The sequence below is a fragment of the Panthera tigris genome, chromosome D4, assembly GCF_018350195.1.
Source record: "Panthera tigris isolate Pti1 chromosome D4, P.tigris_Pti1_mat1.1, whole genome shotgun sequence".
In the NCBI taxonomy this organism is placed as follows: domain Eukaryota; kingdom Metazoa; phylum Chordata; class Mammalia; order Carnivora; family Felidae; genus Panthera; species Panthera tigris.
In genome coordinates, this window is record NC_056672.1 from 60,059,854 (window position 1) to 60,087,692 (window position 27,839).

The 27,839-nt window shown below is 48.3% G+C and overlaps 1 protein-coding gene, 1 long non-coding RNA gene and 1 pseudogene across 6 annotated transcripts; 1 reads left to right on the plus strand and 2 right to left on the minus strand.

Annotated features, from left to right (window-relative positions):
• Positions 1 to 26,851, minus strand: TRIM14 (tripartite motif containing 14). 5 transcript variants are annotated; one of them, XM_042963356.1, is made up of 6 exons: positions 26,576 to 26,851; positions 23,978 to 24,073; positions 13,373 to 13,606; positions 8,316 to 8,478; positions 4,107 to 4,199; positions 1 to 918 (listed from the first exon to the last, which is right to left on the minus strand). In XM_042963356.1, exons 1-6 carry the CDS (start codon positions 26,789 to 26,791, stop codon positions 383 to 385), a joined length of 1,338 nt encoding a protein of 445 aa, XP_042819290.1. In that variant the 5' UTR covers positions 26,792 to 26,851; the 3' UTR covers positions 1 to 382. The 5 variants fall into 5 exon arrangements, with proteins under 5 accessions (XP_042819290.1, XP_042819289.1, XP_042819292.1 ...); XM_042963355.1 differs by having other exon boundaries at positions 23,978 to 24,088; XM_042963358.1 differs by lacking the exon at positions 26,576 to 26,851 and adding an exon at positions 26,340 to 26,429.
• On the minus strand, positions 5,343 to 8,309 carry LOC102952461 (annotated as a pseudogene).
• LOC122232933 lies at positions 25,909 to 27,616 on the plus strand. The gene is made up of 3 exons (XR_006210314.1): positions 25,909 to 26,005; positions 26,315 to 26,444; positions 27,200 to 27,616. It is a non-coding gene; the product is annotated as an uncharacterized LOC122232933 (long non-coding RNA).
• Positions 27,617 to 27,839: the final 223 nt, after the last annotated feature.

Here is a 27,839-nt window from a genome sequence, read left to right on the forward strand (position 1 = left end):
TGGATGGCTCTCTCATATTTATTGTGCGCCTACTAAGTGCCGGGTATTGCTGACTGCTGTATGAAGGAGAGGTCCGAGGCCGAAGATAATGTATTCTGACACGGTCAGGATGCTTAGGGCTCACATGTGGGTGGCACCCGGACTAAAAGCAGTGTAGTGTAAGTGCCCTGGTGGTGGGAAGGTCCGATGAGACAGTCTCGGCAGAGGATCTGTGTTTGGGGCATGTTTGAAACCAACCTAGGAGAGGAGACCTTCAAAGCACCTGTGCATGACTGGCGGGGGAGATGATAGGAGTGCTTAGGGAGCAGGCAGACCAGCCACATCGAGGTCGGGTGACACCAGAGCGGCGGAAGGCCTAGGGCAGTCACTCCAGTCTCAGCCCCTAGGGCAGCCTGGAGATGCTGATGGCCCCTTCCCAGAGCCGCAGGGCCGGGTAGAGCGGCTCCTGGAAAGTGGCGCGGAAGGTGTGCAGGTGGCTCATGCCGCCAGACACGTCGTAGAAGGCGAGGACGCCGGCCTCGTAATCCAGGAAGACACCGAGACGGTCGGGGTCGTCGCGGGGCCGCAGGCGGCTGCGCTGGCCGTCGTGGAAGGCCCAGTACTCGAGGTCGTAGCGCTTGAGACACCAGGACTGGCGATTGCAGCCGAGGCGGGCGGCGGCCGAGGCCCCGCAGCGCCGCAGGGAGGCGTAGGCCGCGCCCACCCACCAGCCGACGCCCGCCTCCTGCACGTCCACTTCCCAGTAGTGGCGTCCGGCGGCGAAGCAGTCGCGACCCAGCACCTGCCACAGCTTGTCAAAGCGCAGCTCGGGCGCGGGTCCCAGGCGGCCCAACAGTCCACAGCGCACCGTCAGGCGGTCGGCGGACAGGCGCAGGCGTGCATGCATGGTGTCCGGCTCCAGAGTTGGCGTGCGCGCGTCTGCAGGGGGCGGGGACACCGGGGCGACACGTAGTGGGAGGGGCAGCGCGGTGCCCCGACCCGGCAACCGACCAGGCTCGCACCCGCAGCCCAGATTGGGAATCACCAAAAGATAAATGAAAAACCACCCTTGTAACCCTGCCTGCCTCTGGGGAGGTGGCTGGGCCACAAGTGAAGGAGTGAAAATGTCACTGAATTTTGTACCATCCATGGAATTTGTTGCTGATGTCTAAAAATTTTAAAATCCTATCCCTTGTAACACGGGTGTATATCCTTCCAGTTTTTATCTTGCCATTTTATAGTTTTTCTTAACATTATCATGCCATACATGCTCTTGGGTAACCTGCTTTTTATAATTTATTGACATACTTAAGGACATTTTACACTGTCAAATAATATTCTTTCATCAGAGCACTTTAATGGCAACCCTAAGATTTTGATATATTGGATGTATTATAATTTAACCTATCCCTCCCCCTTTTCCATATTTAGGCTTTAAAAAAAGCTTCTGAAAATATTAATTACATCTTTATGTATCTGATTATTTCTTTAGGATACATTCCTAAAAGAGGAATTGCTGGGTCAACATGGATAATTTTGCTTTTAAGGACTTTGGTAAATACTGCCAAATTGTGTTCCAGAAATGTGGTGCTAACTTAAATCCCCAATAATCATTCTCAGTGCATTATACCACATATGCAGACATGAAGTGAAAAAAACAAAGTCTACGTGGTAGGATACATGGATGTTCAGCTTTATTTACTAGATACTGCCAAATTGTTTTCTTAGTAAAGTTCTGGAGTTTCCTGTAGTGAGGTTTTGCAAGTCTTTTGTTAGATTTATTCCTGGTTTTTAAAAAGTGTTACTGAAAATAATATTTTTAAAAATTCAGTTTCTAGGGGCGCCTGGGTGGCTCAGTCAGTTAAGCGTCCAACTTCAGCTCAGGTCATGATCTCACAGTCCGTGAGTTCGAGCCTTGCGTCGGGCTCTGTGCTGACAGCTCAGAGCCTGGAGCCTGCTTCAGATTGTCTCACTCTCTCTCTGCCCCTCCCCTGCTCATGCTCTGTCTCTGTCTCAAAAATAAATAAAAACATTAAAAAAATTTTTAATTCAGTTTCTAGGGGCGCCTGGGTGGCTCAGTCAGTTAAGCATCTGATGGCTCAGGTTCATGAGATCGAGCCAACACTGCTTGGGATTCTCTCTCTCCCTCCTTCTCTGCCCCTCCCCTGTTCATGCTCTCTACTCTCTCTGTCTCTCAAAATAAATAAATAACCTTAAAAAAAAGAAAAACATTCATTTTCTAATTGTTTACTGCCAATATATAGATATATGATTTTTGTATAATGATATTACATCCAACAGTTATTCTAAATACACTTAGTAGTAATTGTAATTTACCTTTTGATTATTTTAGATTTTCTGTAATCATGTCATCTGTGAATAATGATCTTTTTTCCTTCCTTTTCCAATCCTTCTAGCTTTCGTTTCTTTTTCTTACCTCAAGGCACTGTCTAGGACATCTAGAATAATGTTGCATAGAAGTGGTTATAGTAGGCATCCTTTTCTCCCCCTCCTGGGTAAATACCCAACAGAAATGCATACATACGTGCATCAAAAGACATGCACGGGAATGTTCATAGCAACATCATTCACTACAGGCTAAACCGGAAATAATCCAAAATGTCCTTCAACAGTGCTATATTCATACAATGGAATACTATATACAGCAGTGAAAATGAACAAACTACTACTCTGCACAATAATATGGATAAATCTCCCAAATATTATGTTGAGTGACAGAAGACACAAAAAAGTACAGTTTGAATGATCTAGTTATATAAAGGTCAAAGACAGGCAAAACTAACCTACAGTGTCAGAAATCAGGAGAGTAGTTAACCCTTTGGGAGTAGTGAATAGAAGGCCACAAAAAGGGTGCCTGGGTGGCTCAGTCAGTAAGTGTCAGTTTGGTTCAGGTCATGGTCTCTCGGTTAGGTTCTTGAGATTGAGCACCCCCCCCCCCCCCCCCGTCAGTCTGTGCACTGACAGCGGGGAGCCGGAGGGAAGAACCTGCTTGGGATTCTCTATGCCTCTCTCTCTGCCCCTCCCCCACTCTTGCGCACAGGTGTGTGAGCTCACATGCTCTCTTTCTCTCTCTCAAAATAAACTTAAAAAAAAAGGCCACATGAGGAAGGCTTCTGGGGAGCTGGAAATTTCCATTTCTTGGTCTGAAGGAGGTTATAGAGTGTTTACTTTTTAAAAATAATTGAGCAGCACCCCTTTGACTTTTGTGCTTTTCTTTATGTATATTTCAAAGTTTACTTTAAAAAGTACATGCCCAGTAATTCCCCTTTTGAGAAATTACTCCTATAGAATAATCCAAAAATGAGCTAAGGTGTATCCATTCAATTATTCATTAGTGCAGCTAACATGTATAAGAGTGTTTATTATAGCATTGTTCATAGAAATGAAAATATAAAGCAGCCTAAATGCACAGCATTATGAATTGGTTAAATACAGCATATTCATTCAATGGAATACTATGCATCCTTTAAAAATAAAGATGATATTTAAATCTACTGAAACAAAATTTTTCAAGCTACACTGTTAAATAAAAAATTTACAAAAGAGTATCATATGATCCCAGTTAAAAAAATCTGTACACGTGTGCTTTTAAAATGTCTGAAAAAAATGTATGCCAAAATATTAATAGCATTTATCTTTGGGGAAGCAACGGTTTTCTTTTTGTGTATCTGTAATTTCTAATTTTCTGTAAGAAGCATGCATTACCTGTATAATTTTTTTAAGGGAACAGAGATTTTCACAACATATCCATAAATGAAAACAGGTTACAAAACAGTAGGTATAGTTGATACCATGTTTGTAAAAAACAATATATTAAATATATCCTTGTATGTATATATAAATAAACCAAAAAAAGCTAACAGGGCAAATAATACTAGTAGTTATCTATGAGAAAGTGATGGTCTTAAAAAATTGTTTTTGTTTTCTAATTTTTCTACAATGAATATGTATTATTTCTGTATTTAAAAACTAATAATAAAGGTTAAAAAAACCCAAGTTGGGTCTGTTAGGAAAAAGGGGGGGCCTCTATTTCTATGACCCCCCGTCTCCCCTCCCACGCACCCAGCCCTCTCCACCCTCTCTTCGCTCCCACTCCTGGGGCTTACATTTTAGGAAGAGTGATCGCTCTGGTGAGGGGCTTGTTTTCAACAAGGAAACTAGCTTGGTGCTGGAGGAGCCTGAGAGCTGGCAGTTCATGTCTGTAACAGATTGTGAGAAATGAGTGCCTGGTGCTCATCTAAGCAAGAGCAAACTACAAAACATACTAAAAATATTACAAAACTGGAGAGTCGCATAATCTCTCCCAAGAACCACATACAAATGTAAGCAGTTAATGCAAATTCAGGAATTTGCAACAGGAATACTCTAGGATAATACTTGGATCTAAGGAGAAGTGTACTTCTGAGGGTGGGAAGTGAATTCGGGCCAGGGTGAATGAGCCCTCAACCTGGGAAGAGACCACAGGATCAAGGATGATCACGAGAATCAACTGTGTGTTCAAATAGTTGAGAATGGGGCGACCCGCATGGCGGAAATGCAAATTCCAGGATAAGATGGAAAACAAGAAATGAAGTCATCAGAAAGGTCATGTTGGTGTCTCATTTGAGTGGGAGGGGGCTCAGGGGGAAACCCAAGCCATGGTCCCTGTCTTCAACAGTTCCGTCAGGTAAATGAGGTGGGCTCACTTGAGCTACCAGCCAAGGCACAGAGGGAAGAGAGGTGAATCAAGGGAGACATCGTGGAGGAGGAAGCACCTTAGCTGGCCCTTAAAGGATCGGGAAGATTTGGACATCCAGAAAAAAGGATAGGAGGCTTTCCCAACAAGAGGGTACAGCAGGAGCACAGACATTAATTAAAGGCAGGTGCTAGGAGTGGCATGTAAACAGCGGGGAGCCATGGAAGGCGTCTACGGGTAGACAGAAGCAGAATTTCCAGAGATCTCTCGGGTGGGGGATAAATGGGGCAGGGTGAGCATGGAGGCAGAGGCCCTGCTAGGAGGCTTGGGCCTGAAGTGGGACAATAGGGATGGAAGAGGGGGCTGGGTTAAGGAAATCTGCAATGGCAGAAGTGCCAGGCTTAACTGTTTACTGGGAGTAGACTGGAGTCAAGCAGCAGCAGACTGGGGGAAGATGCTGGGTTCTTTTTTTTTTTTTTTTTTAAAGTAGACTTCATGCCCAGTGCAGAGCCCAACATGGGGCTTGGACTCACGACCCTAAGATCAAGACCTGAGCTGAGAATAAGAGGCGGACACTTAACCGACTGAGCCACCCAGGTGCTCCAAGATGTTGGATTCTGTTCGGCCCTGTGAAGCCTACAGTGTCTGTGGAAAATATAGGGGGGGGGGAGGGGAGGGGCACGCGGGGCACCGGAAGGGCAGTGGTGCTGCAAGACCCCTGTCTCCTTGTGTCTTTCCTGGGAGTGAGCACCTCTCAGTATTACTTGTGATCATGAGAGTGATGATCTCATTTGGAGGTCGGTGAGGGGTGATGGCCTGGAGGAAGCAAGGTGGGGGGCGGGAAATCAGAACACAAACCCTGGGGTCAGAGTCTGTTTGAATTCTGCCTCTACCGCCTACCAGCTGTGCAAGGTAAGGCTAATCAGTTAACCTCTCTGAGCCTCAGCTCCCTCATCTGTAAAATGGAAATAATAAAGGCATCCCCCACTCCCCCTCCCTGCCCCGACCCTGACACGATAGTGGTGAGGAGTTGCTGGATTTATCTGTAAAATGCTCAGAACAATGCCTGGCACGGAGCAAGCGTTACCAATTATCATGGACTCAGCAGGCACCACTGGTTCTTTGGGAACGGGCCACTGAGAATGTAAATGTGGGTGAACTGCATTTGGGTCCATCTGAGAAACATCTTGTGGTGGTTGGGGACATACCAGTGCCCACTTGCTGAAAACTGACAAGCCCAAAGGTTCCTAAAACTGACCGCTAAGATTCTTTTTTTTTTTTTTCTGTTTTTCATATTTGGCTATTTATTATTCTTTTTACACATTTAGATATATTGACTGCTACGATTCGGACATGTGGTTTTCTTTTTAATTGATTTCATCTTAAAATGTTTTCAAAATTCCAGTGGAAGTTATGAGCAAAGAGAACATCATCTATAGATTTAAAATCTGCTTTAACAAACCAGCTTGGAAAATCAAAAAACAAAAGACTACCGCTCAGCCTTGCTACACACTTCACAGTGTCCCAAACAGGCTGCAGCCTTCTCTCGACTCAGTTTGAAATGCCTTTCCCTGTTTTCTCCCACTCTGGAAGCCTTAGTGGTTCATCAAGGCCCAGCTGATGTGCCACCTCCTTCAAGAGGGCTTCCTGGTTTTTCCACCAGAATCACTCTCTCCTTCCTCTGGGTGCTGCTACCTCCTGTGTCTCTGTTACTCACCCATGAGGTTGGCCGGCACTGTAGCCAGGGCTTGGCCTCCCCTCTGTCCGTTTTCCGGAGGGGGCTGAATGGGTGCTTGTAGCACTTCCTCTCGCCCTTTCCTCTCCTCATCTCCTGCCACTGCCCTGCCAGGCCCCATCTGACCAGGTGGCATCCGACTTCCTCCACTTCATCATGCAGTTTCTGCCCTGAATGTCCTCAGTAGTTGGCCTCGATTTTCTAAATGTAGTTTCATCATTCTGCAACAAAGCTCAATTCAAACATGCAACCCGCGAGGCCACCAGATGCGAGTTTGGTTCCTTGAGTTCTCGTGACCTGCGTTTTGCCACTATTTCTTACACTGAACATAGCTGGTGCTTTCACATCACACCGATCATCCTGAGAAAATGCATCAACCTCTTTCTTCTTGGCTCCCCTTCTGTCATCCTACATCAGGTGTTTGTTCTTGCAAACCACCATGGTGTTGCTCAGAGAACCAAAAGGGCCATTGCCTGCGATTCTAAATGCTCCTCCTTCCCATCTCAGAAAAGGGCAACTTTCTTCTCCCAATTGCTCAGACCAAAGTCCTTGGAGTCTCCTTGGTTTCTCTCTCGCGGTCTCTCTCTCTCTTCTTCCCTCCTCGCACCCACATTCACTCCTGTTGACCCCTTTGCTGTTCCTTCAACGTGCCAAACTACTCTTTATTGTGCCTCAGGACACTTGCAGCACTTGTGTCTCCCTCTGCCCCAAAAGAACTTTCCCTCAGATGGACCGACTACAGCAACAATAATAGCTAATGCTTACATACTGCTTATTATGCCTGAGCACGGTTCTAAGCAGTTTATGTATGAGATGTTAATTCTTACACAACCCTATGAGAGGGGACTTTATTATTCTCTCCGTTGATGTGGAAACAGAGGCACAGAAAACTTAGGTGCCTTGCCCAAGAAAGGAGGCTTAGGAAGTGGTGGACCTAGGATAGGAACCCAGGCAGCCTGGCTCCAGAGTCCACAGCATGTAACCACTACACTGAACTTCAGCCCTTCAGACCTACAGAGCTTGCTGGGGACTTCCTTCGGCCAGCTCGCATATCCCCTTCCCAGAGATGCCTTCTCCACTTCGCCATAAGAAATAGCTCCTCCTCCTAGTCACCCTGTATTCTCCTCACCCTGCTGTATTTTTCTTCAGAGCACTTACTGCTGACATACTGTTCTACATGACTTTCTCCCAGAACAATGAACACCATAAAGGTAAGACCTTTGTTTTGTACCCTGCCATGCCTAACAGAGAAAAGGGGCTCAGTAAATGCTCTGAGTGAATCATAAGAACAGAGGTAAATGAATGGGAAAAAGGTATTTCTGAGCACCTGCTTTATACCAGGCCCTTCAGGGACCTCAGAGCAGGACTCGTAGCGGTTCTTGCCTTTGCGGCATTTATGAGGGGCAGGGAGAGGTTCATGGATCCAGCTCACGCACAGCCCCAGGCAGGAGATCGGCCAGGGCCTGGACGGGGGAAAGGCAGAGGGGGAGATGGCCGGCAGAGCCAGCCCAGGCTGGTGTGGAAAGGACTCCCAGGTGAGTGTCCTGGGCTCACCGCAGGGATGGTGGGACTTGGCTAGACAGAGCAAGGGGAGGGGGGAGAGTTGGCTACTCCAGCTGGGAGCCCAAACCAGGCAAATATAAAGTGTGACAGAATCCCGGGAGCGACTCAGGGGCAGAAGCACAGCGGTATACTTGCGAGAGGCAGGACAGGGTCTCAGAAAGGGAAGGAGGTGAAGTCTGAAGGGTGGGTGGGGCCTAGGCCCAGGAGTCCTTGACTGCCCAGCCAAGGGCCTCTGTGTGGAAAAGGTATGACTGAGATCATGATTTGGGTCTTTGCCGTTGTCTCTGGGTGAAAGGGCACTAGGGGAGTTAAGGACACAAGGCTGGCCACGCAGCGACTTACTTTCCTTGAGGCGAACGTCCAGTGGTGTCTGCAACATGCTCTGCATGGCCTCCACGAGGCCCTTGAAGAAGCTCTTGGCGGGCTCGAAGGACAGGGGCACGGGGTAGCACAGCTCTCCCAGACTCATCTGCTGCTGCATCTGCTGCTCAGCGGCCACGTACTCCTGCCAGGATGGGCGGGGGTCAGGGTGGCTCTGGGAACTGCGGGTGCTGTCCCAGCCTCCGCCGCTGCACCCCGGAACAAACCCAGGCCAGCAGGTACAGGCCCCACCCTGCCCCGGCAACTGGGACCGGCCCAGGCTGGGCCCCCGGGAACAGAGCTCTGAAGAGACCACACAGCAGGCCCCAGGGCGGCAGACACGCGGAGGTCCAGTTTTCGGGCCTACACTGTTGATTTCTTCCTCCCCTCCATGTTCACTGAGCTCTACTCTGTACTAGGCGTTCGGGGCAGAGGAAGGAGGGAGGCTGGCTGATTGCACCTGCCCTTAAGTTGCTCACCGCCTTGCAAGGGACCCTGAAGCTTTACAGACACTGTGACGGGTCTGCTGGAGGTACAAGGGAACAAAAGGGATGAGGGGCCAGTTTCTCTGGGGAAAGAGCCCTTTGGGCATGTCCAAAGGAGGGAGCAAGAAACCATGTTGCAAGAAGGAAGCCAAGGACCCTGAAAGTTCAGCCGGAATGCCAGCTGAGGGGGAAGGCCCACCACTGGGGGGGGCCTGACCTGTTTTCTGCCCGGACTTCACCCTTTAAATAGCCTTCCCGTGTTAAGTGTTGCTTTCCTAAGTAGAAGTTAGAAAACTCCCTCTCCCCAGCCCTCTTTGCACCTAGGTGCTGGCCTGTGACCGATCTAAGGCCTGGATGTGGAAGTGACCATGAGGCAGTGGCAGCAGCATGTAGCCGTCAGGGACAGCAGGGCTGGAGGTTTCAGGGGCAGTGCCTGGGTCAGTGGCCCAGCAGAGACGCAGCGGGGTCTACGCTGGAGCACCCCCGTGCTGTGGCCTGGACTTTCCTCCTGTCGCCTGGTCTTCATCCTGACCTTCAGGCCCTCCTGGAGATCCTGTGACCTGCCAAATACTCGTTCTTTCATAAACTCCTTTCCTGCTTGAAACGGCTACAGTGGACTCTCTTGTTGGCAGGTAGGAGCCCACTTTGCGCTCTTTCAAGGGCTGTCCTGGGCAAGGAGTGCCTTGAGTGAGCAGGCCCTGGTTAGTGGGCGGTGCTGCGCAGGGCAAGATGGGCAGATGGACGCCTCAGGAGGGAGCACGGCCTGGCCCTCTGCCGTTAGGCTAACGGCAAAACCACCAGGCAGGATGGTGGACCTCAGGAGAACCTCAGGTCAGGAGGCTGGTCCTAGGCCCTGTGCAGCCTAGGGGGTGCCAGTCTGGACTCTATCCGCATTTGGTGGGGAAGAAGGTAAGTGTGGGGAACCAGGCCTAAGGTCACTCCCAGGAACAGAGCTGGCCAGGGAGTCAGAGCACTAACATGGGGGCCAGGGTGCCACTCTGCAACAGGAGGGTGGCTCAGAGGCAGATGGGTGGAATGGGATGGGGGAGAGAGGGTGAAGGACAAATGCCACCACCTGGTACTCCCAGCTTCAGCATCTAGCACAAGGTGTGACGCATAGTAGGTCCCCGGTAAATATTTATGATAGAATAAGGAATGGACTCGAGCACACCTGCTTCTCAGCTTTGCCAACTCAGGCAACAGCTCTCTAGCCACCCATCCATCTTCCTTCCTCCCTCCCTCCCTTCCTCCCTTCTTTCCTCCCTCCCTCCCTTCTTTCCTCCCTCCCTCCCTTCCTCCCTTCCTCCCTCCCTCCCTCCCTCCCTTCCTTCCTCCCTCCCTTCTTTCCTCCCTCCCTTCTTTCCTCCCTCCCTTCCTTCCTTCCTCCCTCCCTTCCTTCTTTCCTCCCTCCCTCCCTTCCTCCCTCCCTCCCTTCTTTCCTCCCTTCCTCCCTCCCTTCTTTCCTCCCTCCCTTCCTTCCTTCCTCCCTCCCTTCCTTCCTTCTTCCCTCCCTCCCTCCCTTCCTCCCTTACTTCCTCCCTTCCTCCCTCCCTCCCTCCCTTCCTCCCTCCCTCCCTTTTCCTCCCTCCCTCCCTTCCTCCCTCCCTTCTTTCCTCCCTCCCTCCCTTCCTTCCTCCCTTCTTTCCTCCCTCCCTCCCTCCCTTTATTCCTCCCTCCCTTCCTCCCTTCTTTCCTCCCTCCCTTCCTTCCTTCCTTCTTTCCTCCCTCCCTTCCTTCCTCCCTCCCTCCCTTCCTCCCTTCTTTCCTCCCTCCCTCCCTCCCTTCCTTCCTTCCTCCCTTCTTTCCTCCCTCCCTCCCTTCCTTCCTCCCTTCCTCCCTTCTTTCCTCCCTCCCTCCCTCCCTCCCTTCCTTCTTCCCTTCTTTCCTCCCTCCCTTCCTCCCTTCCTTCTTTCCTCTCTCCCTCCCTTCATTCCTCCCTCCCTTCTCTCTTTCCTCCTTTCTTTCCTCCCTTCCTTCCTTCCTTCCTTCCTTCCTTCCTTCCCTCCCTCCCTTCAATATTTTACTTGTTTTTGAGAGAGCACAAGAGTGGGGGGCAGAGAGAGAGAGAGAGAGGGACAGAGGATCCGAAGCAGTCTCTGCGCTGCCAGCAGCAAGCCTGATGTGGGGCTTGAACTCACGAACCATGAGATCATGACCTGGGGCGAAGTCAGACGCTCAACCAACTGAGCGTCCTATCTTTCAAGCCAGAGGCTGGGCATCATCTTGCATCTCCCCCCCTCCCCCACCACCACTTCCAATCACCAATCCTGTTGCATCTCTCAAACCTGCCTGCCTCTTCCCATCCTGACACCCCTCCACTGGCCCAGGCCACCTCAGTCCATCCTCCACTCTGTCACCAAAGTGACCTTCCAAAAGCATTAAACCGACCAGGTCCTTCCCCAGTTCACAACACTCCTCACGTATCTTTACAGGACAGTCTAAACCCCATGACCAGGCACATATGGCCCTTGGCTAACTAGCCTTGGCTTCCTGGTCCAGCTGCATCTCCCAACACCCCCTCCTCCCTCGTATCCTTGCCTGGCTGAACCCCCGCTGCTGCCCAGCCTGCCAGGCTCTCACATGCACATGATTCCTTCCTGTCTGGGATGTCCTCTCTGCTCTGTCCCTCTGTATATCCCCAGTGGCCTCTCCTCATGCTCCCACACTGAGCTCCACTGTCACCTTCCCTTAGAAGTCTTCCCTGACCCCCCATACAGAATTGGACATTTCTTGGACATACTTTTGATAGCTTACTTGGGCTGCATTGTAAATAAATGTTTCTGAGTATGTCTCCTGACCCATGAGCTCTTAATGTCAAGCAGGGGCCTGGTGCGAACAGGTTGCTCAGTATGTATTTGATGAATACGTGAACAAACAAATAGAAGGGGGGAATGACAAATGACGAATATCAGTAGTTCTGGCACCAGAGAATAAAGAAAAAAGATGGCAAAGCCCTGAAACTGTATCTATGATAAAAGAATGGGGCGCCTGGGTGGCTCAGTCGGTTGGGCGTCTGACTTCGGCTCAGGTCATGATCTCGCGGTCCGTGAGTTCGAGCCCCGCGTCGGGCTCTGTGCTGACAGCTGAGAGCCTGGAGCCTGTTTCAGATTCTGTGTCTCCCTCTCTCTCTGACCTTCCCCCATTCATGCTCTGTCTCTCTCTGTCTCAAAAATGAATAAACGTTAAAAAAAATTTTTTTTAAGAGAAACATTCTTCTCCACAGAAGCATCCTTTTGTGTTAGATATCCCTACAAAGTACCATTATTTAAAAAACAAACAAACAAATGTACCCCACTGTGCATCTAGCCCCTCTTAAGGCATAATATCCACTGTGCCTAGGAAAGTACCTCACCCAGAATTTTTCTTAGATTTAGTTTTTTGTTAGCTAACAATGACACACGGAAGCCAAACTGACCAAGGCCACATAAAGGCACAAGACTAGAAATATCTGCCAGGGACTGGCTTAACTGGTTTTGTACTGACTGACTGATTTGTCTGTCTTATTTTCCAGCCACAGTCTAATCTGTGATTACACTCCAGGACACCTTTAGTTATGCTTTGCCTTCTCCCACAAGCCTGTAAAGAATCTCATGAAGGCTATCTAATACTGTGAGATTTTCCTTTATAATCAGGAAAATTAGGTGAAGAGAACGCCAGGATAAGAACATAAGCTAGAAGCCAGAGTGAGACGAGGAACAAGATGTATGCCACCAAGTCTTAGCCAAGCTGTTTGAAACATATTTAGCTCTGAGATTCCCAGAAGCCTTGGCAAGGAAGGAAACAGGAAGAGTTCCATGAGGAGGAAAGCAATCCAAGCACACTGGAGGCTGCATGGGAGCACTGGCGCGAGAAGGAAGTTTCTCCCGTGGTTCCTTGAAAACACAAACACCACTCACAACAACATGTGTTCACTAATACAGCAATGAATCACAGGGGCTATTTCTTAGACTCTCCCTTGGTATAAGGGAAGAGTCTCCAACAAAGCCCAGTGGCCAAGGAGTAGGATCCTTCTCTCCCCTTTGAGCAAACTGTGATTCACCTCGTGGAGCCTGCTCAGGAGCTGAAAGGACACCTACCCTTCCAGGAGGGGGAGGGTCTCAAATAAGACTCTACAGGCAGAGGGCCAGGCAGTGGGGCCTCGTGGCTCTGCAGTCAGGCAGACCTGGGCTCTGATCACAGCTCTGCCACCTACCAGCTGTGTGACCTCAGACAAGTCACTTCACCCTCCCTGAGCCTCAATTTCTCATTCATAAAATGGGGTGAGAATATCCACGTTGCAGACTTCTAGTAAATATTAGAGCTAAGATACACAAAGTGATGGGAACATAGAGCCTCTCCCCTGCCCCCAAATGGTGGCTGTTAATGTTATTTAATTAGTCCAGGATGTATACACTGTTCCTAACAAAGCATATTTTCTTCCCACTGGTGTAGGGGCAAGAAAACTTGCGTGCTGATTCTCTGTGTATTTACTTGGTGTGTAAATACTGTGTTCCAGTGACCAACGTGAAATGCTGGTGGCAGGGATCCACCGTGAGGGCAGAAATCCAGCATTACCTGCAGCAGCTGGACAGGACTGGGCTCCTGGCTGATCCTCCAGACCCTGCTGGAGAGTTTGTTCATGACGTCTATTTGCTCTCCACAAGACTCGATTTGCTCCCTGTACACCTGGAGGGTAAGCTGCATGTTTTTATCAATGAATTTCTTTGCCAGCGCTTCCTCTTCATCAAGTAGCAATCTGAGTTCAGTGAATTTTCCTGTCAGCCAGGTTTTACTCGACTCTGCATGAGCCTAAAAAGAAACCAGTTACAGATGACATCATTGCCAACCAGGAAATCCGGAATAGTCAACATGAAAAAAATTGTAACTTCTAAAACGTGAGTTCAGCAAGGTGGCTGGGCAAGTAGAAGATCAGCTTGTTAAAACTCAAGCTTTCCAAAGTGCCAGCTATCACCAATTGGAAAATACATGGGGAAATAAAGATGGTCGGAGGAAAAAAAAATAGGACAACACCTAAAAATAAATCTAACAAAAATTGTAATGACCTACATAAAGAGAAGAATAAAATTGTATTGGAAGACATTTAAAAAACAAAACAAAACACCAAACCTCTGAATGTGTAGAACAAAAAACCATTATCTGTGGCTAGAGATGCTACTTGTCTCCAAATTGGTCTACAAATTCACTGTAATCCCAAAGTCTTAATTAACAATGCAGATTAAACAAATATTAAATTATGGTAGGGAAGAATAAGCACAAGAAAAGCCAGAAATTTTTAAAAAGATCAATGAAGGATGAGCTGCCTTATTAAATATGAAAACAAGGGTGCCTGGGTGGCTCAGCAGGTTAGGTTGTCCGACTTCCACTCAGGTCATGATCTCACAGTTCATAGATTCAAGCCCCGTGTCAGGCTCTGTGCTGATAGCTCGGAGCCTGAGGCCTGCTTCAGATTCTGTGTCTCCCTTCCCCACTTGTGCTCTCTCTCTCTCTCAATAAATAAATAAAAACATTAAAACAATTTTTAAAAAAAGTGAAAATTTTCCTAAGAGGGAAGGTTCTGTACAACCACATGACAAGTAACAAACTACACAGGTTTATTATCCATAACTTATAGTAAAAAAAAGAAATCATTCGATTGAAAATGGACCAAACACATGCCAGTGCCAATACCTGTATGAAGAGGTACTCGGCCTCTCAAACAATCAAGGAAGTGAGCAATGTAAGCAGAAAATATTTTCTGGCCATCAGACTGGAGGAATCTTAACTGATGGACAATAGCAGAGTCTGAAATGGTGTGGGGAGTAGGCACTCACATACATGGTGGGTGGTAGCATCTGTTGGCAATGCACTTTTAGGGCAATGTGACAATATCCATCTTTTAAATGCATATGTCCTTTGATGCAGCAATTCCTCTTGAAGGAATTGATCCTAGAAAACATTTTCACATGTGCATGAAGGTTTGTGTACCAAGATGCTCATACAGCATTGTCGGTGATAAAGTTGGGCAAAATTTTCATTTTGGGAAATACGTGTGTGTTTATTATACACATTATGAGGCATTCATGCAACGATAATATGTAGTGATTAAAAAGAATGCAGTGTTCTGATACATGCTACAATTGGATGACCCGGGAAGATATGTTAAGTGAAATAAGCCAGACACAAAAGGACAAATATTGTATTATTTCCTTTCATAAAATATCTACAATACACCAGTTCACAGAGACAGGAAATAGAATTTGCCAGGGGCTGCTGGGAAGGGAAGTAATTGCTTATTGGTTAGAGTTTATATTTAAGATAGTGAAAACTTTTTGGAAACAGATAGTGGTTATGAGTGTACAACACTGTAAATGCAGTTAGTCCCACTGAATTTTACACTTAAAAATGGTTAAAATCATAACTTTTATGTTATGTATATTTTAACACACACACACACACACACACACACACACACACACACACACACACCCTGCACAAAGAATTCAGGGGATCCATATGTCCTGGCACTGAAAACTCTCCAAGACACCACATGAAAAAGAGCAAGTTACACAATAATATATACAGGATGATCCTATCTATATAAAAGATAACTAAATAAAAATTATATATGGATACAGGTATGCCTGCTTTCTGAAAGTCTGCGTTAGTCCACTTTGACCTTACGAAAGCTACATTAGTGTGGTAATAGTTTTTGTCCCAAAAGTGAAAACGTTCTTCAGATTTCTTTTGGTTAGAAAACAGGCATTTGGTTAGAAAACAGTCTTTTGTAAAAGTGAAGTGGTTTTACTCAAACGTTTGAAAAGCGGGAGATGCTCTTTACTTTATGCCATTTCTACAAGGTTTCACAGAACACTCTACTTTTGGATAGCAGGGGAAACCTGTATAGGCAAATATATGTCTGCAAGTGCATTCCAATGTCTGTTAGTTCTGGTCATGCTTGGGAAGAGGTGTGAGGATTAGGGGGATGGCGAAGAGGAACTCCCACTTTGTAGTTTCTATAGTTCTATACTATATTCTAATAGACTACGATTAACATTTAAAAAAATGAACATGTGTTCATACACTACTAGTACAATTAAAAGATAAAACAGAAAATCATTAAAAAAAACAAAAGCAAAACATAGGCCTCTTTCCTACACCTAACAGAATAGCGGCCTTTGGTACTTGGGGAGGCACCGGGGGTGGGGGTGGGGATGTGGTGTGGACAGGCTCCCCGTGATGTCATGTTCTCTTAGTGGGGCAGGAACACGTGGTTTGGCATGATCTGTGGGATGAGTTCCTGAAGTCCCGTTTCCTATACAGTGCTCTAGGCAGTGGTTAGGTTCTGAGGCTAGCTTATACCAACCATATGCAACCTAGGTTAAATTGCCATTGGGCTAGCCTGGGAATTAGCCTACACTTACAACAGGGTTTCTATGGGCCAGTGAACCTGGACACAAATATATCTCTACTGAATGACCCAAATGAAGGAAAGAAAATGTGTTCCAAACTCTTGATTTATAAACACATTTTGGAGGCAATGTAAGTAATTGGAAGACCTTTCTGTAGAAACTAAGAGAGCAAATAATTTCCCGACGAAGCTATGCTCCAAGCAGTTTCTATAGCTCTACTTTTTTTTAAAGATTTTTTTATAGGTAATCTCCCATCCAACGTGGGGCTCGAACTTAAACCCCGAGATCAAGAGTCACATGCTCTTTAAAAACTAAGCCAGCCAGATGCCCTCTACAACTCTACTTTATAAAACACATTGTTTTAACTCTCACTCCAGGAATAACTGTTTGAAAACATCCACAAGAAAACTTATTTTTTATTTTTTAAAGTTTTTTTTTTTAATTTATTTATTTATTTTGAAAGGGTGGGGAGGGGCACAGGGAGAGAGAATCCCAAGCAGGCTCCACACTGCCAGCATGGAGCCCGATGAGGGCCTAGAACTTGTGAACCACAAGATCATGACCTGAGCCAAAACCAAGAGTCAGATGCTTAACCAATTGAACCACCCAGGCACTCCTCTATAAGAAAACTTAAGGTGTAAGCAGATGAGGCTGATTATGCAAATGGTTAAAAAGAATTTGGCTCAGGTCATGATCCCAGGGCTGTGGGATTGAGCCCTGAGTCAGGCCCTGTGCCAAGTGTGGAGTCTGCTTGAGATTCTCTCTCTCCCTCTGCCCCTCTCCCCAACTCATGTTGTCGCTCTGAAAAAAAAAAAAAAAAAGAACAAGAGAGACAGAGTGAGAGAGAGACACACACAAAGACTGGGAGGGAGAGGGAGAGAAGCGGGAGGGAATTCTGGCAAGGAGATAAGGAAGTATGTGTCTGGTTTGGACCACGTTGGTTCAAAGTGAAACTGTAGCTCGCACTGGAGCGGGTGGGGCTGGGTGAGCGCCTGACAGTCTAGTTGGGAAGGTAACGGGCTGGGGAGGGAAGGCACTCGGGCATCGATGAAGCGCACTCATGGGAGGGTGGGGGATTTTGCACATGGAGTGCTGGCTGCTATGTGACTCCATCTCTGCCCAGGGCCCTGGAGGCCTGTCTGGGTCCCGTGGAGGGTGAGGAGCCTGTGAGGAAAACGGAAAGAGCTGTTTTGCTGATAATTCAGTAGGACTTTGGACAACCTTTCTGTGGGCACCTGTCAGGGGCATCCCACTGGGGAAGACAGGCGTGCTGTCGACCCCTGCCCTCTCCACTTTAGCTACGCCATCCCGACCACTCTGTTATGTGGCAGTGGCCTGCAGGAAGAAGCAGAGGGGAGGCCATGCCCAGCAGGGGTGGTAGAGACCGGTGGCATCGTCAGTGTCAACAGCAGCATGGCTGAGTCTACATCTTCCCGTTCCCCCTCTGGCAAAGGCCACTTTCTGTCACATCACTGGTCCCCTGACCCTAATCTGTGGTTCAGGCTCTGCAGCTCTGTGGGTCACAGGGAAAGGCATAAAGCCAGGAATGGAGGCTGTTTATTTCCCTGCCCAGGGAGCCAGTCTAGGCCCATGTGACTCAGGTCCATTTCCTGTCCTTCCCCCAGCACTACTCCAGAGGGAGAGGGGCTGACTCCTGAATTTCCAGGATCTTCCTTCGGGCTGGGTCTGATCAATGGGAGGAGGGACTAGAAGGAGGCAAGAGAAGGCAGCATCCAGGGTGTCCCTCCCACCAGGGTGGTTTTTCCACAAGAAGGTGTATTCCTGCATCCCTTCTACCCTCCAGCTTCCACAGGACAGGCCCACTCTGGTTCCAGTTCCTGCAAAGGTATCTTGGCCCCTGCCCCCGGTTATCCCATCTTTTCCCTTGGCCTTGCCGGCCACATGTAAAGGTGCCTCCTGCTGATGCTACTGCCTCGCTGCCCCCTGGCTGGTTTCTCCACCTTTCCCACGCTGGCCTCCATTCCCTGCATTCATCCCCTCGAAGTGGCTTCTGTCTTCCTGGATGGGCCTTGATAGATACAGCTGTGGCCCCAGGTCCACCTCTGCCTTCCTGTGTGACTGGTGGTAAGTCACTTCTCTTCCTGGGTGGCCCCATCTCCAAGGGCCTTTCAGCTCTGGAAGTCTGTGCCCATCCTAACTTCCTACCTAGGTCTGGACATGACAGACGGTAATCAAACTTAACTACATATTTATCTATATAGTATATATATTTATATGCTCCCCCCTCCTTATAACGGTATCAAAAGTTCCCTGGAATAAAGTGGGAAGATTCAGAAAGAACATAAGCACTCCCATCCCTGTTGAGTTAGGGTAGCAGGTAAGTGTTGAGTTTTCCATCCACCTGCAGGTACCGGCCCTCTGAGGAGCCACAAAGGGGAAGCAAATAGCCTACCAACAAGGATGTCAGAGAAAATCATTTAATGGGTGTTGGTTGAGGATTAATGAGGAAGGTCCTCTTGATTGTTCTCTGGGAAGAAGGGGTTAGTTGGGCGTGATCATTGGTTTGTAGACAATGGGCTTTGGACCGTGTATAAACTTTACTGTTTTTAGTTTGTTGACAAAGGTGTTTTATGGATTAATTTTCAGGTGAATGACCTTTCCCCTAGTAATGCCTCTAGGAAAGCAAGTACAGAGCGGCATGGTTTCCCTTGAGCTTTCTTCCACACACCACACTAGCTACAGTTCAGCAGAATGCCTGAGAGTCCTTATAAACATTTGTGCCTACTGAGCCAGACGAATCATTTCCAGGAATGCGTCTGAAGAGAATAAGTAAAAAATGTTCACTGCAGTGTTATTTTACATTAATGGAAAACTGGAAATGATCTAAATGTTCAACACTGGGGAAATGGCTTAATCATGGTAGATCCATATAATGGAATATACAGCCTCTAATACTGACATTGATAAAGAACTTTTAATGACACAGGGAAGTGTTATGATCTTAAGCAAAAACAAAAACCCCATATGTAAAATGACATATAGTTTTGGTCAATAAGAGAGAAGGAGCTGATGTGGAAAATCCCCCTTCCTAGTTCAAATACATAGAAATGCTGATAAAATGAGCAAATTTTTAAATTCCACGACCAAGCTCAAAAACCAAAACCAGACCTACAAACAAACAACAAACAACAGAAACCCCTAGTTGCCCGAAACAAAGAGAGAACCTGCTGTAAGAGCTACGCAGAAGCTGAGCTGAGTGACCCCAGGAAGGGCAGAGGAGCGTATGACAGCCACACCACACTGGGGGCCTGGTCGTCTCAGAGGATGCTCTGGGCACCTGTCACCTGCACCAAGTCAGGTGCACAGACAGCCCCTCCATCCAGGAACGAGGCACTGGGAAAACTCCACCCACTGGCCTGAGGAAGGGGCAAGGAATCTTCTCATCCATCAAGGGTCATGGGTGAAAAAGAGAGTCATCGGCAAAACACATAAACCAAACAACAGGCTTGTATTGAGAAGAATTCAAGTCCTAGTTCATAGACCCTCAAAACTGCAAAATTCATATATAAAAACAGGTCTGTAACTACTGAAACTGATAAGAGTACACTGCAGATGCTCTGGCTTCAGGGCTCTTAAGGCGAGCTCCCACAACCCAGGGGTACAGGACACCATGCAAAACACCTACTGAGGGCAGCAAGGTGAAGATACAAGTAGCAAACCACACAAGGAAACGAGCCAACATGCCTTAGCTCCAAAGTGAGGATATGATATTAGAACTGTGTAGAGGATATGTCTCAAACTATATCAATGCGTATACATGTACAGAGAAAAAAATATCAAAATGTGAACAGTAGTTGGCTTGAAGTGTGGCTGAATCTTTAAAAATTCCAGTAAAATTAATGTACAGTGTTAAGTTAGTTTCAGGTGTACAATACAGTGATTCAACAATTCTATACATTACTCAGTGCTCATCATTACAGGCATATTCTTAATCCCCCATCACCTAGTTAAGTACGGCTGAATTTTTAAACCTCTGGGTTTTTTTTAAGTCTATTTATTTGAGAGAGAGAGAGACAGAGACAGAGACAGAGCATGAGCGGGGAGGCGCAGAGAGAGAGAGAGACAGAGAGAGAGAGAGACAGAGACAGAATTCAAAGCAGGCTCCAGGCTCTGAGCTGTCAGCACGGAGCCTGATGTGGGGCTCGAACCCAGGAACCGCGAGATCATGGCCTGAGCGGGAAGTCAGAACCTTAACTGAGCCATGCAAGAGCCCCTAAACCTCTGTTTCTTAACCAGGAATGGAAATATAAATGCCCCCAGGAGCCAGACTGGTAACACAGTGAGGGAGGTGCTCAGGTGGGGGCTGGGAGACTTGGAGACAGGTGTCCTTCCAGTGGGAGCACCTAATCAGCTCTGACAGCACCCATGTAGGAGCGCAGGTGTAGGACGGCCACATCTTCATACTTTTTTACATCTAAATTTTTATACAGATCAACCAATCAACCCGTTTCAGCTTTAAAATGCTGACCACGGCAGCACCTGGGTGGCTCAGTTGGTTGAGTGTCTGACTTCGGCTCAGGTCATGATCTCATAGTTCGTGGATTCAAGCTCCAGGTCAGGCTCTGTGCTGACAGCTCAGAGCCTGGGGCCTGCTTTGAATTCTGTGTCTCCCTCTCTTTCTGCCGTTTCCCTGCTTGCAGTCTGTCTCTCTCTCAAAAATAAACAAACATTAAAAAAAAATTAAAATGCTGGCCATTAATCTCATTCTTTTTATTATCTTTTTTTAAGGTTTATTTTTTATTTTTTTAATTTTTATTTTTAAAAAAAATTTTTTTAACGTTTATTTATTTTTGAGACAGAGAGAGACAGAGCATGAATGGGGGAGGGTCAGAGAGAGGGAGACACAGAATCTGAAACAGGCTCCAGGCTCTAAGCTGTCAGCACAGAGACCGACGCGGGGCTCGAACTCACGGACCGCGAGATCATGACCCGAGCCGAAGTCAGCCGCTCAACCGACTGAGCCACCCAGACGCCCCTATTTATTTATTTTAAAAGAGAGAGAGAGTGTGTGCACATGAACAGGGGAGGGGCAGAGAGAGAGGCAGGAGAGAATCCTAAGCAGGCTCCAAGCTGTCAGCCCAGAGCCCAAGGCGGGGCCGAACCTATGAACCATGAGATCATGACCTGAGCTGAAATCAAGAGTTGGACACTCACCTGACTGAGCCACCGAGGTTCCCCTTCTTATTACCTTCTGAGGGCCACTGAGCTGTACGTCCAATAAACCATATACAGATTTGCATGCTGAAAACTACAAAATGCTGTCAACCCCCCCAAATCTAAATAAATGAAGAGGGGTGTGGTCACAGACTGTAAGATAACATAGTAAAGATGTCAGCTCTCTCCAATTTGATAAACATGCTGAACACAATTCCTACCAAAATCCCAACAAAGCAGACAAGATCATTCTCAAACTTAAATGGAAAGGCAAAGGAACTAGAATAGCTAAAACAATTTTGAAAAAGAATCCAGCGGGAGGTATCAGTTATTTCAGGACTTCTCACCTCTAGCAATCAAGACCATGTGATGGTAGAGGGATAGATTCGTGGATCAATGGAGCCGAATAGAGGACCCAGAAATAGCCTCAGCCAACTATGGCCAACTGACTTTTGACAAAAGCAATTCAATGGAGAAAACACAGTCTTTTCAACAAACAGTGCTGGAGGAATTGGATACCCGTAAGGAAAAAAAAAAAAAAAAGACCTTTGAGCTAAATCTCACATCTTATGCAAAAATTAGCTTGACAAGAATCATGGACTTCAATGTAAAATTATAAAACTTTTCGGAAAAACAAACAAACAAACAAAAAAAACCCAAGGCGGAAATCTTTGGGATCTAGGGCTAGCCAAAGAGTCTCAGTCATGACAGCAAGAGCACAATCCATACAAGAACACAATGGATACCCTGGACTTTTTTTTTTTTTTTTCTTAATGTTCATTTACTTACTTATGAAAGAGAGAGTGAGCGAGCGAGCATAAGCAGGGGAGGGTCACAACGGGAGGGGGAGGCACAGAATCCGAAGCAGGCTCCAGGCTCTGAGCTGTCAGCACAGAGCCTGTTGCAGGGCTCAAACTTACAAACTGTGAGATCGTGACCTGAGCCGAAACCAAGGGTTGGATGCTTAACCAACTGAGCCACCCAGGCACCCCTGTCAATTCTGGTTTTGATACTGCGCTGTATGTACGTAAGATCTAACCCGTAGGGCAAACTAGGTGGAAGGTACACAAGGCTTCTCTGTACTACCTTTGCAACATCCTGTGAATTTGGAATTATTTCAAAATGAAAGTTTAAAAGTTGGAGGAGAAGACTAAAAGAAAGAAAATTCCATTCCTTAGAGGAAGCTGAAACGGGCCCCCTTAGACTCTCCACATGGGTCCTAACTCTTTCCTGGGGAGCCCCCAACCATACGTGCTCAGAGATTTGCAGACAGTGAATCTGTATCCCAATTCTGTTCTAGCTGCACAGCCCAAAGCACTTCCCCCATCCCTTGCCAAATCTTTTCAAACCACTATTGGTCTGAGCCCGGAGAAATGCTCTTGAAGACATGAGCGTCACTATGAATAATGAAGCTGGGGCCACAGGTATAAACCACAACTGTCCCCAGCACACTCCGGCATGCAGTCACAGACAGTGGATGCTGGGCCAACAGGAGGTCAATTCTGTGGCCTGGCTTGGGTCTTGGCCTCTCCACTCTGCTGTGGGCCTGGCCCAGAAAGTCCTGGGTGCCAGCTACTCCCTTGGTTGGAGCCAGTCTCTCTGCCTGACTTGTGAGGGGTCAGTCCAGGGTTTACAGAGCCCTCAGGGGCAGAGACCCTGGGCAGGCATCCCACCCTAGCCCTCATTTCCAGGAGGGGCCAGCTGAGGGTGAAAGGGGAAGGGACCAGTTCAGTTCACATAAAAGGACCAGAAGACCCAGCAACTTTTTTAGTCAGACGGCAGCTTCCAATAATGTCAGCCCCAACTTCCCATTTCAAGCCCACAAAAGAATCCATGTAAATAAACACTGCTATGAAAGGAGAAGCCTGAAGAAAGTATTTATTTATGGAATACATTGATACCCTATTTTCTTTCTTTCAACAAAGCAGTAAAACCCAAAGAGCTGTTTGTATGCTCCTTATGCTGCATTTTGCTTTGTTTAAGGTGATTTGGGGTGCAGGGGATGGATGACTGGTCCCTCTAAGAGAATGGCCTTGGCGGTTGCCAGAAGGAAAGGCTGTTCCTCCATTCTGTGAGCTGCCACGGGGCAAGTTAGCTAAGGTGCTGGGCAGAAGTGGATTCACACAAAGCTAACACAACAGAAGCTTAAGGCTCCTCATTAGCCAGGGCCCTTCATGGTCTTGCACCTGATTTTGTGTCATTTTTCCTTCTTTTTTTTTTTTTTAAAGTTTATTTATTTTTGAGAGAGACAGAGGCAGCGTGAGTGGGGGAGGGGCAAAGAGGGAGACAGAGAATCCCAAGCAGGCTCCTCGCCATCAGCGCAGAGCCCGACGTGGGGCTTGAACCCACGAAACCGTGATATCGTGACCTGAGCTGAAACCAAGAGTCGGATGCCTAACTGAGCCATCCAGGTGCCCCTTGTGTCATTTTCCTTAAAAAGAGTCCCCTACATTATAGAAGTCCCAAGCCCCATCAAACCTGATCTGTCCCTTTGAGGTTAGTTTTGATCTTCCCTTGGCTCCATATTGAGGAGAGCCTTGTGTACCAGGGGAAGTGTGAACATCTCAACTAGAACAAGGAAGAAATGTCCACTTGCCTTGAGCTTCTCGGCAGCTTCTTCTATCTGGGTTATGTTGCCAACTTGCTGCTGCTTCTTGGCTTCCAAGTGCTTTAAACATTCTTGGATGCGTTTCTGTATGTGAAAGAGCTAGGAAAAATTAATACTTAATACTGTGACTTTTGAGATAACAAGCCACCCAGGGGTCATCTCCTCCCACCCCTGTATTTTGTTTCAGCTGAGGTATCTGAGACTCAGAGGTGAGGTGACTGGCCCAGAGTCACGTGGCAAATTGGAGGATGAGCCGGAACGAGGGTCCCTCTGATCCTCAGAATCCTACATCAGATATTCTTCCAACCTTGATCCCCCCTCCCTTTTTTCTAGAACAATTCCTGCTTATGGCCTGGTTTTTCACCCTTTCAAATAGGACCTTAAGGCAAGCAGCTTGGGGACAGGAGAAGAGCATTTCACTTATGGAGTCAGTATTAACTAAGCACCTATTACATGCCAGGGAGCCTGTGGCCCTTTGGCTTGAACTGGGGTTCAGAAGACCTGCATGGGTGAGGTCTGTGGGGGTTCATGCTCCCTTCTCCCTCCCACCTGAAATGGCTCCCTTCCAGAGTTCCTTGTTTTGCAATTACCATTTTCCCAAAGGCCTGCTCTGTGAGCCTCTTCCCCACAGGTTTGAGCTTGCCTCTATCCGGATCTTCTTACAGCTGGCCTTACACGCAGCTTCTGGCCCCAGGTCGGGCTGCCCCGTCAACTGGGAGCTCCCTGAGGGCAGGCTTGCTCCATTCCCAGCTCTGCCATGGGGATCACGGGGTGGCCCAGAAGTGTTTGCTGAATCAAACACAATGACCAAGGGCTGCCAGCTTCAAGCGGAGAGCTGGAGCCACCCAGCAAGCTGTTATGAGCATAAGCCCCAGAGGGACAGGCGGCTTCCTAGGTCTGATTCCTGGCCCTCCTTTCATGTGACCTGGACAAGTGACCTCACTTCTCTAAACCTGTTTCTTTAGCCATAAACATGGGGATAACCGCATCGCGTTGCTGTAGAGAATGAAAAGTACACGAAGTGCTTGGTGCAGTGTTTGGCAGGCAGTAAGTACTCAACAGGTATAGCTCTTACTGTTACTGTAACACCCAACAAGCATCTGCTACTGTGTGCAGTTGTATTCTAGGTCGTGGCTGGGGGTGAGGACACAATGGTAACGCAGGTAGAAGCCACAGCCTCAAATTCGGGGAGCACATCTTTTACCCCACTGTGATTTCTAAGCCATCAAGTCTAGCTGCTGTCACCCAAAGATAACCCAGCCTCCTGGTGCCTGGGCCTCCCAGTCACATGGTGCTGCACCTGTCATGCTACCTGGTGGAATCCTACTCATCCTTCAAGGACAGTTCCAATGGCACTCCTCTGGGAAGTCTTCCTGCGCTCCCTGCTCCTAGTTCATACTGTCTTCTCTCTGGCTCCCCAATTACGATACTTATCACACCGTACTGTCACTATTTGTTCTCACCTCACCAGCCAGGAAATTCCTGATCAGGGAAGAATTGATCTGTTCCTTAACTCGTGGCACAAGGGGTGTGCCGAACGAATGTTTGATGAGTGGATGGAAGGATGATGGATAAACAGGTGAGTGGGTAGGTGTGTGAACACAAAATGAGTATGTTGGTAGGTAGGTGGGTGGACCTGCCTATGAGATGCCCAAGCCCTATCTCTGGAAGCAGCCATGTTAATTCTGGAAACAGCCTTCTGAGGAGCTATTATTATTACAGTTATTTTACAGATAAGAAAGGCCTCAAACCCAAGACTCCCCCCCCGCCAACTGAACCAGGTCCCACAGGGCCCATTCTCACTTTGGAGCTCCAAGGTTGTCACAATGTGAGGAAAAAGGTCATTAATCACCAAAAACTGCTGCAAGAGGAAGTGGTAGAATCAACATCCGCCAGAAACGGGCGGGCCTGCCTATCTCAGGGAGGCAGAGGATTTGACCAGAGTCACAGAACAAGTTGGCCCTAAGGCCAGAACAAGAGTCCGGAGCCCCTGACCACTATTAGGATTATGCACAGGTGAGGGCTCCAAGGTGGGAATGGGCCAGTGGAGGCAATCCAGCTGTGGAGTGCTGGGTTCAAAGCCAGCCTTGGCTTCCAGAGCCTTTCTTTTCTTATCAATAAAATGGCTGTCATAGCTCCCCACCTGGCTGTTAAATGCGTGGAATGGGCACGTGCGGGGAGGAGAAGGGCGGAGTCGGTGGCTGGAGGCCGCTCCCAGGGCAGGCAGTCAGGCAGTCCTCAGCCCCTGTCGGTGAACTCCAGGAGAGAAAACCAGAGATGCCTGTGTGGCTTTTCAACTTTCTCTAAAGGCAGACTTTCTTTCAGGCCAAGGGCGGTGTGGTGGACCCACCGTGGTGGACGAGGTCAAGGACATCTGCGGATCAGTCGGGGCGCCTAAGTTTTCACTCCCGAAACCCACCTCTTCTGAAGCTTAACTGATCCTTGGCGACAGCAGGTGGGCCGCCTACAGGTCCTCTGGGCCGCCCTTCGGTTGCAAACCAAACCGAAAGAAACGGCCGGCCCACCCGGCACGCCCCACCGAGTCCGTTGCGGGCACCCGCCTCCGCGCGCCGCCTGCGTTCCCACCTGCACGTGCGCCGCCTCCTCCAGCGCCAGGCCCACCGGGTGGCCGCGATGCGCGCCCAGCACCGGGCAGAGTGCGCACACGCAGCGGCGGCAGCGGCGACAGAAGAGCTCGACCACGCGGTCGCTATGCTCCGGGCAGCGCCAGCCGCTCGTGTCTTCGAGCTTCGCGGGGCCCGGCCCCCCCGGTGTCCCGCTTTGCGCCCCTGCGTCCGCCATTTAGCCCTCGGTTTCGGGCCGCGGTGTCGGGGAGGGGCTCCAGCGGAGAATCGAAACCCTGAGCGGTGGGGCTGGGCGGGGCGGCCCAGCTCCGGGAGGAAGGGAGGCGGGGACGCCTCCGGCCGGGTAGCGGCGGCCATCGGCGCCCTGCGGCCCCGCGGGGTGCCCTCCCCCGCTCCGCCTGTCCCGGCAGCTTCAGTGGCGCTGAGGGGGCCGCCGCCGAAATAGGGTTCGCTCCTCGTGGGCTGACTGAAAGGGGGTGGGCTTCCCGGCTCAGTGATGCGAGTCCAGTCACGCTCAGAAAACTGCAGCCCTGTGGGTGGGGCCAAAGTTGGCGGAGTCCTCCCCAGGTGATGTGCGTTACCGACACTTTTCACTTTCCCTTGATTCTCTCTGCTCTTTCCCCAGGAGAAACCACCATTCCCACAACTGGCAGAATCACTTTGGAAACTCCCGTTGCCCCCAGGCTGTCTCCCAGTCCACCCGTGTAAATTCGTACAGCCATCATGGAAAACAGTATGGAGGTTCCTCAAAAAATTAAAAATGGAACTACCGTATGATCCAGCAATCTCCCTTTTGGGTATATATACCGAAAGATTATGAAGTCAGTAACTGAAAGAGATATCTGCACTGGCGGGCACCTTGCAAAATTATTCACAATAACCAAGACGTGGAAATAACCAATGTCCTTCCATGAATGAATGGATAACGATGTGCTGTGTGTATATACAGTGAAATGTTATTCAGACCCAAAAAAGGAAATCCTGCCAGTTGCCACATGGATGAGCTTGGAGGACATTATGCTAAGTGAAATAAGCCAGACAGAAAAACAAATACTATTTGGTTTCGCTTATGTGGAATCTAAAAAAACCAAAAACAAACAGTTGAACTCCTAAAAACAGAGCAGAAAGGCGGTTGCCAGGGGTTGGGGGGCGGGGGGGGGGAAAGGGTACAAACTTTTAGTTATAAGATGCCTAAGTTTTGGGCGCCTGGGTGGCTCAGTGGGTTGAGTGTCAGACTTTGGCTCAGGTCATGACCTTGCTGTCCC